Source organism: Neomonachus schauinslandi, chromosome 5, assembly GCF_002201575.2.
Source record: "Neomonachus schauinslandi chromosome 5, ASM220157v2, whole genome shotgun sequence".
NCBI lineage: Eukaryota > Metazoa > Chordata > Mammalia > Carnivora > Phocidae > Neomonachus > Neomonachus schauinslandi.
The window spans coordinates 25,766,853-25,776,533 of NC_058407.1; the positions used below are offsets into that span (position 1 = coordinate 25,766,853).

The following is a 9,681-nucleotide window of genomic DNA, read 5'->3' on the forward strand; positions in this document are numbered from 1 at the left end:
AGCTTACCTTCTCAAAGGTATATCTTGAAACACTAAATTTCTTGGGTTTTTTTTTTTTTTTTTCTAACAGCTTGTTTTTTTTCCTTGAATGAGCAATGTCTGAGGATCACAAGTTTCATCTTTACTTGCAGAGATAATGAATTTTAAACATTTACAGCTTGGTTATATTCAAAGCTAGAAATTAGTGAGAAGGAAATATATTGAGTAAAAATAGTCATACATTTTAGCCAAAAACTAGAAGCTTTCGTTTGTTTGTTTTTAATTAAAGATAAAATGTCAACAGAAAGAAGAAAATTATTGATGGAGCACATCTTTAAACTACAGGAGTTCTGTAACAGCATGGTTAAACTCTGCATTGATGGATATGAATATGCCTACCTGAAGGCAATAGTACTCTTCAGTCCAGGTACATAAACATTTCTTTCTTATTTAAAACACAATATTGGGGGAATCTCATACATTGCTGGTGGGAATGTGAAAGGATGCACTGAAAGTGGAAACAACCCACGTGTCCATCAACAAATGAATAAACCAGATGTAATATCTACAGACGGTGGGGTATCAGCCATAAAAAGGAATGAAATTCTGATACATGCTACGCCGTGGTTGAAAACAGTACACTAAGTGAAAGAAGCCAGTCACAAAAGACCACATTTTATATGATTCCATTTATATGAAATGTCTGGAATAGGCAAGTCTGTAGAGACATAAACTAGATTAGTGGCTACCAGGGACTAAGGAGGGGGAGCATGGGAAGTGACTGCCAGTGGGCACAGAATTTCTCTTGGGATGACAAAAATGTTCTAAAATTCAGTTGTAATGATGGTTGCACAGCTCTGAATCTACGAAAAACTATTGAATTACACACTTTAAATCAGTGAATTTTATGGATATTAGACATTGATCTAGGTATGAAAAGGAAAGTTGAAGAAATCATTGAAATGACATAATTATGTTCACATCAATATTTGAATTCTTAGGCATATTTTGGTAGGCATGATGAGAAGGCAAATGAAAGGTGAGTATTGGTTTGTTAATGGGTTAAACTTCTAAACATCTTATTAGAGTTACCAACAAATAGAAAAATGTCTCTTATTTTCCTGCCAGTTTCTAGCTTTCACATACAGTAAAATGACAGTAAGCTCAATGATCAATTTATGAATAAGAAAAATTGACTATTCTCTTAGACCCTGTATTTTTTATTTTGGTGTGTCTATTCCTGTGCATCATAATAAAATTATATGAGGAAACCTGCTTCTTAAACTCAGTGATACTAATATGACAATTAAAGCTTTTTTTCCTGTTTCTTCAGAGTTTCACGTAAGTTAATAACATGTATTTCCATTTTAATCACAACCAATTTGCCACCTTCATTTACCTTAAAATTGAAAGAACATAGATTTGATTTAGTATAATTTTATTAAGTATTCCCAGTATTTTCTATTTATTTTTTATTCTCTTTAGTCAGAGCAGAGCTTTCCATGTTTTTCAATATTGCCTAAGTTAGGCATAATTTTATTGAAGTTCTCTTAATATTCCCATTTTTGTGAAATTTTGTAGTGACTATTGAAATGTTTATATAGATTATTTTGTGTTTCTGTGTTACAGTTTTTCTTATAGAGATACTGTCCATTCTTTGATAATTTCAGAAGTATCTTTTTACCCAACAATGATGGGGAGGTTCTTAGGAAAAAAGTAGTGTAGAATATAATCTGCAGATACTTCATTGGATTAAAAATGCTTTTTTAACTAAGCTAAGTCATTTTATTTTTTTGTTCCTGTTGAAGCAAAATGATCAAACTCCCTTCCATGACTTTTGGAACAGAGAAAATTATTTTAGTAGAAACCAGTGATCTCATTTATTTACATTTTAGAATATGTATATGAGACAGAATCATTATGAGGGTTAAAGTACAGGGGCACCTGGGTGGCTCAGTTGGTTGAGTGTCTGCCTTCAGCTCCAGTCATGATCCCGGGGTCCTGGGATTGAGCCCCACATGGGGCTCCCTGCTCAGCTAGAAGTCTGTTTCTCCCTCTCCCTCTGCCCTTCCCCCCCACTCATACTCTCTCTCTTTCCCTCTCAAATAAATAAATATTTTTTAAAATAAATTTTTTAAAGGGTTTAAAGTAGAGTGTCTGGCATTTAGTAGGTGGGTTACTAAATACATTTGTGGAGTGAGAGAACCACGCATAGGATAGCGCTTTTTTTTTTTTGACTGAACTGTTCTTCCCACCCCCTTCTATCTCATCTCTCTGTGTCTTATTAAATGAACATTCAGAACTAGGGTAACAATATATTCTTTAATGTTTCAGATCATCCAGGCCTAGAAAACATGGAACAAATCGAGAAATTTCAGGAAAAGGCATATGTGGAATTCCAAGATTATATAACCAAAACATATCCAGATGACACCTACAGGTATCTAAAAGTTAAATACTATTTAATTAAATCCATCTTAAAATTTTTTATGAATCTATTTCATTATTTTCCCTTCCAAGAGTATATCAGTGTTTTAGTCAGCATGGACCTTTGAAATAGCTAATCCTATTAAAAGCAGTAGTGCATTGGTGCAAGTGATTTACAGGTAGTATTTCATGCATTTCTTAAAATTTATAGAAGAAGACTTGAGCAGAGAGAGGTTAAATAACTTGCTCAGGGTCACACACAGAGGGCAGGGCCTGCCTGTGAGCTCAGGTTGTCTGGCTCTAGTGCCCAAACTATTTTTTCAGATGAAATAAAGGATTTTATTGTATTTTTTTTAAAGATTTTATTTATTTATTTGACAGAGAGAGAGAGACACACACACAGTGAGAGAGGGAACACAAGCAGGGGGAGTGGGAGAGGGAGAAACAGGCTTCCCGCTGAGCAGGGAGCCCGATGTGGGGCTCTATCCCAGGACCCTGGGATCATGACCTGAGCTGAAGGCAGACGCTTAACGACTGAGCCACCCAGGAGCCCCAAATAAAGGATTTTATTAGTGAAAGGGAAGAAACAGGAATGAATGAATAAAAACACCATTTGACTATTTTATAAATAATTAGGAATTTGGTTTATGATATTTCTACCAAGATATTTCTTGCCAATATCCCTTGAAAAGAATTTTTTTTTTAATAAGATCCAACTCAGTTTTTGAAGAGGAACAGTATTGGAGAGTAGTTCTGCTAGCACGTGGCTGGCAGAGCCAGAATACCACGGCTCTACTCCTGACCCCATCACTTACTAGCTGTATGACCGTGGGCAAGTTACTCAACTTCTGTGTTTCAGTTTCTTTGTAAAATGTAGATAATAGTACCCACAATTAGTATAGTGATTAAATCAGTTGATGTATGTAAATAGCTTAGAACACTGCCTATTGTATAGTATATCATATTGCATATAGTGTAACATATATGTAATATAATATATAATAAGGACTATATAGATGTTTACTAAGATTATTAAATTAACATGCTTCATACTAATAAAAGAATGTTTTACATAAAATAATTGTTTACAGATAATAAATAATAGATTTATAAGCCAGTTCCATCATGAAAATCACCTTTAGTTTATCTAACCAGTTTTCCTACCCTGCTTCCTACCAGTTTTATTCCTGCAGCTCACGTGGTAACAAATAGGAACTGGGTAATTTGAGGAGGAGACTAGTGGCTATAGGAAGGTGACTAGGGATGCCTGGGAGGCTCAGTCGGTCGATTAAGCATCTGCCTTCGGCTCAGGTCATGATCCCAAGGTTCTGGGATCAAGTCCCACATCGAGCTGCTTGCTCAGCAGGGATCCTTCTTCTCCCTCTGCCTGACGCTCCCCCTGCCTGTGCACTCTCTCTCTCTGACAAATGAATAAGTAAGATCTTAAAAAAAAAAAAAAAAAAGGTGACTTAATCCTGTTTTCGATTGGTCACAAATGTTAGAGTGCAAGGCCTTAGAATACAAGAGGGATACACATACCCAAGCTTTTCAGAAAGTTGGTTTTTTTTGTTGGTGGTGGTTTTGTTATGATTGTTCTCAGTTTTTTAAAGTCTCTAAAATTGTTTTATACCTCATTGTACGAACAAATATAGTATTTAAATTTTTCCTCCTTCTTGACATATAGCTGTTGGCTGACCTCTGTTCCAGTAGGTTCCAGGTGCTTTGATTGATCTCTGAACTCTCTCAGTTTCTTATATTCTGATTTATTTAAAAATAATAAATTAACTTTGGGGGCACCTGGGTGGCTCAGTCATTAAGCATCTGCCTTCAGCTCAGGTCATGATCCCAGGGTCCTGGGATTGAGCCCCGCCTCGGGCTCCCTGCTCTGCGGGAAGCCTGCTTCTCCCTCTCCCACTCCCCCTGCTTGTGTTCCCTCTCTCGCTGTCATTCTCTGTCAAATAAATAAATAAAATCTTTTTAAAAAATAATAATAATATAATAAATTAACTTTGGATAGGAGTTTTCAGCTTATACCTTATGCAAAGTATGGTTTTGCCTTTAAGATCCTCAGTAGCACAGAAACTGGCAGGAATCATTTCATTAATCTTTACCACAACACAGAGAGACCAGGAGTAAGTAGCTAACACACGTTCACATAGGTGGATGGGTAGTTGAATCAAGATTTGAACCCAGTGGTCTTGATTGCATATTCTGTGCTCTTCCCCAGTCTTCCCAGTAATAACTATTGCCTGTTTTACCATTTCCATTTGTTTTTTGATTACCACTGAGCCCCATGTGTCCTGATAACACAGAACATTGCTGTTCTTACAACCTTAACTGAATCTCTAAGCCATTCTTAAATGTATAATTTGATCTGTGCTTTAATAACATAGTTCCTTGGTGGAGCGCCTGGGTGGCTCAGTTGGTTGAGCGTCCAACTCTTGATTTCAGCTCAGGTCATGACCCTCAGGGTCATGGGATGGGCCCGTGTCGGGCTCCAAGCTCAGTGGGGAGTCTACTTGAGATTCTCTCTCTCTCTCTCTCTCCCTCTCTCCCCCCTCCCCCGCAGGGCTCGTGTGTGCACATGTGCTCTCTCTAAAATAAATATTTTTTAAAATAAATAACTTATTAGTTCCATGGTCCATTCAGCCAAGTGGAGGCAACACAGTATAGTAGTTAAGAGCAAAGCTTTCCTATCAAGTCTGTTGGACTGCATTTATATCCAGATGATTGTCATACCCTCTAAGGCTTGAGAATACTTAAGTTTTTATTTTTTAACTTTTTAAAATTAGATCTTTATTAAATTAGACCACAACCAATATACATGCAGAAATTACTCCTCTATTTTTCTACTAAATCTCTCTTGGATTTACACCCTTGTTTTTCCTTCCCCTTTTTAGGTTGTCCAGACTGCTACTCAGATTGCCTGCTTTGAGATTGATGAATGCTACCATCACTGAAGAATTGTTTTTCAAAGGTCTCATTGGCAATGTACGAATTGACAGTGTCATCCCACATATTTTAAAAATGGAGCCTGCAGATTATAACTCACAAATAATCGGTCACAGCATCTGAAGGCTGAGATGTCAGTATAAACTTACTGTTGTTTCCCAGAACACAAGAAGACACCAAATTGAACTCATTGCTTCCAGGGTATCGGGAAATTTTGACTTTAAAGAATAACCAAAAACCCAGGGTGTTTTTATTTTAACTTCTTAAGAATTTTTGAAGTGACTTGGGCAGGTGGCAGGAATTAGAATTTCCCTTCCTGTCTTAAGTGACTAAGAAATACTATGAATTTATTCTTGGTTAAGATGACACCCTAAGCTATCACTTCTTGGCATCTAAACTAAGATCACTTATTATATTTTATCTTATAAAACAAATAAATTAGTCTTTTTTTTTTTTTCCAGAATTGTGTTCTATTCATGTTTTCATTACAAACTAGTACAAACATTTAATCTTCAGAAATCCCTAAGGAGGATTTCCTTGCAGTTTACTCTTCCATAATATAATCTGTTTGTTCTAATTACCATGTAAAAGATTATTTTATGCTTAATGGTATGATGATAACATTAGAACCATAGGAAATATTAATTAAATATATATATATTTTTTGTCTTTTGTAAATATTACGGCACCCTAGCATATACCAGTCTCATTGCTGGCAATGAGACATAAGCCTACATGATCTCAAGACTTTTTTTAGTGTTGTATATTATTAGTTATAAGCACTTTTTATTTATGTATGTAGCAGAAAATTGTTTTTGAGAATGAGATAGGGTTCATGTTTTAATATTTTTGGTTTACTGCTGTGTTTTAAAAGTAGTAGAGACTGAGCCCAAAATGTTTCAGTATTTTAAAATAGACATTAAAATTGTTGCTCTTCCATTCCACAAAAAGCATTGGACTTCTGTCCCTCTTTTCGGACCTGAATTAGAACTTCCCGACCCTTCAGTGAGTTTTAGCCCTTTTCTTTTAGGTCATTAGAAATACCCAGTTTGTTGAATAATGGATTTATCATAGCCAATCTGTGTTTTCAAGGTGAGTTAAACAATTATTTTAAAGCAGATTGATAATTTTTAAAAATTTAAGTTTTTTAATATGTAAAGGAATATGCACTGATATTTCACTCTAAAGGGGGGAAAGCTGTTTTAACAGTAGTATGAGCATCAGCCTGAAGCCTTCTTGCCACAGCAAAACCATTTTAGACTCCTTGGATGCCTTCCACAGTAATGTTTTCCTTAGCAAAACTGAGACTGTTAAATCTTTCTTTGCTCTGATTGTCATGATGAATTATTTTGGTATGTCTGTGTGTTGATTTAAAAAAAAAAAAAAAACAAATATGGAGATTTTATTGCACTCAGAGTACATTTTTTATAAAGATTTTTGCAATAGAAAAACTGAATTTAGGGGAGGGTGTGGATTTTACAAATTGCTACTTTATAGTAAATCAGAAGTTTAAAAGTATCAACTTACAGTCTTTACCAACTTATTAAGGGAAACTTTTTTCCCTATTTAAAATGTGATTTTTATCAACAGGCTTATTTATAATTATCAACTAGGAAAAACTACATTTAGTACAAAATAATTCATATGGAAAAATCAGTAGGTTTATATCTTTATAAACCCAATGAAGTAAGCCAAGGATTCAGGAAAATAATTCTTTAAAATAATGTACTAATGGTTAATTAAGATACATGTTCCTTTCAGGTATTTGTCCTGATTAAATTTGTAGTTATATTTGGAAGTGTTTTTAAAACTATATTAAAATGTGAACTACATTAAAAATGTCCATTTATTTGACTTCAGAGTCCTGTTTGTTCAGTGTTTGTCATCCATTTGTTCTATTGTTAAGAAATTTCTAACAGGATTTATTAACTAGGAAGGGAAATGCATGGAAAACATTTCCATATCCAATATTTTAGGACTATTTCCAATTCGCTTTGAAGAATTTCTTCTAAAACTGCAGATTGACTATTAATTTATTTTCTCTCTCCTGAAATTTCAGTAAAATAGCAGTAAAGTGTAACCAACCACACAATGATAAATAAAACAGGAAACAAGAAATCAAAGGATAAGAGAATTCAGTAAATTCTTGGAAAACAAAATGCGATAAAGACTGACTGACTTATTAGCAGAGCCAGAACGAAGGAAGCTCTATTCTGAGTGTCTGCAAAAGGCAGTTCAGTGAGAAAGGCCAGTATCCTCAGAAAAGATGCTTAGTACTTGGAAGAACTGGTACTCATATTCCGAGATGATGCTTGGGACATTTAAAAAAAAAAAATTGGTTGCAAGTCTGTGTACAAAATCATTGAATTACCTTTTCCTGCCCTTACTTAAGCTAGCTGACCACTTTTTGTCCTTCTACCTTTTTGATCAGAGGGCCAGAGGTTAATTTTCTTGAGCAACTGAACTGGAAGATCAGACTTAACAGGGCACCAGGAATAACAGAAAGCCTGGGTTAGATACGTATGGGGTTGAAAATATGGGTTAAGTGAAAATCTGCATTCTGAATGTGGGCTCCACAATCATGTTTCCACAATGCTGGCCATGGGTATAGGCTCCTCTGCCAGGGTTTTTTTCTTCAGAGAAATTAATTGGTCTTAGAGAAAAGATCTCCAGATACTCACTTTTGGTTGTATCTTGATGAAAAGCCTGCTGGCCCCTTTATCATTCTTCAGTGAAGCCCACTAATTTCAAGTCATAGAAGTATACATGCAGTTTCTGTTCAACTCTTTATTGCCTACTATTAAATTTGAACTTAGAACCAGGATCACCGATAATTGAGGAAAATCTCCAATACATAAGAGATCAGACATTGTTAGGGCTGAGGGCAGGCAAATAAATCCAGGGATCACAAAAATATCCACCCTCAAAGGTAATTAACATTTTGAAAGAAAGTAGACGTTAAATGAGAACAGGATGCTTTGGGGGCGGGGGGGGGTTGTTTGTTTTCAAATTTTTATTTAAATTCTAGTTAGTTAACATACAGTGCAGTATCGGTTTCAGGAGTAGAATTCACTTACATGCAACACCCAGTGCTCATCATAACAAGTGCCCTCCTTAATACCCATCCCCCATCCAGCCCCTCCCCCACCTACCTCCCTCCATCAACCCTCAGTTTGTTCTCTACCATTAAGAGTCTCTTATGGTGTAAATACCCAGTAGTGCAATTGCTGGATCGTATGGTAGCTCCATTTTCAACTTTTTGAGGAACCTCCATACTGTTTTCCAGAGTGGCTGCACCAGCTTGCGTTCCCACCAACAGTGTAAGAAGGTTCCCCTTTCTCCGCATCCCCGCCAACATCTGTTGTTTCCTGACTTGTTAATTTTAGGGATCCGAAGGGGTATGTGCACCCTGATGTTTATAGCAGCAATGTCCACAATAGCCAAACTCTGGAAAGAGCCAAAATGTCCATCGACAGATGAATGGTTAAAGAAGATGTGGTATATATATACAATGGAATATTACGCAGCCATCAAAAGGAATGAAATCTTGCCATTTGCAACGATGTGGATGGAACTGGAGGGTATTATGCTGAGTGAAATAAGTCAATCAGAGAAAGACATGTATCATATGACCTCACTGATACGAGGAATTCTTAATCTCAGGAAACAAACAGGGTTGCTGGAGTGGTGGGGGGTGGGAGGGATGGGGTGGCTGGTGATAGACACTGGGGAGGGTATGTGCTATGGTGAGCGCTGTGAATTGTGTAAGACTGTTGAATCACAGATCTGTACCTCTGAAGCAAATAATACATTATATGTTAAAAAAAAAAAAAGATAGCAGGAGGGGAAGAACGAAGGGGGGAAATCAGAGGGGGAGACGAACCATAAGAGACTATGGACTCTGAGAAACAAACTGAGGGTTCTAGAGGGGAGGGGGGTGGGAGGATGGGTTAGCCTGGTGATGGGTATTAAAGAGGGCACGTTCTGCACGGAGCACTGGGTGTTATACGCAAACAATGAATCATGGAACACTACATCAAAAACTAATGATGTAATGTATGGTGATTAACATAATAAAAAAAAGTCGTCTTATGGTTTGTTTCCCTCTCTTTTTCCCCTCCCATATGTTCATATGAGTGAGATCATATGGTATTTATCTTTGACTGACTTACTTTGCTTTAGCATAATACATTAGCTCCATCCACGTCATTACAAATAGCAAGATTTCATTCTTTTTGATGATCTTCTTTATCCATTCATCAGTCGATGGACATTTGAACTCTTTCCATAGTTTGGCTATTGATAATGACACTATAAACATTG

General features: G+C 36.2%; 1 protein-coding gene across 1 annotated transcript in view; it reads left to right on the forward strand.

Annotated features, from left to right (window-relative positions):
- Window positions 1–7,190, forward strand: part of NR2C1 (nuclear receptor subfamily 2 group C member 1) — a 45,817-nt gene extending 38,627 nt beyond the window's left edge. Inside the window, exons 12-14 of the mRNA XM_021687333.1 lie at window positions 269–406; window positions 2,314–2,419; window positions 5,307–7,190. Of these exons, the coding sequence (XP_021543008.1) occupies window positions 269–406; window positions 2,314–2,419; window positions 5,307–5,481 (419 nt within the window). The 3' untranslated portion in view covers window positions 5,482–7,190. The remainder of the gene's footprint in view (window positions 1–268; window positions 407–2,313; window positions 2,420–5,306) is intronic.
- Window positions 7,191–9,681: the final 2,491 nt, after the last annotated feature.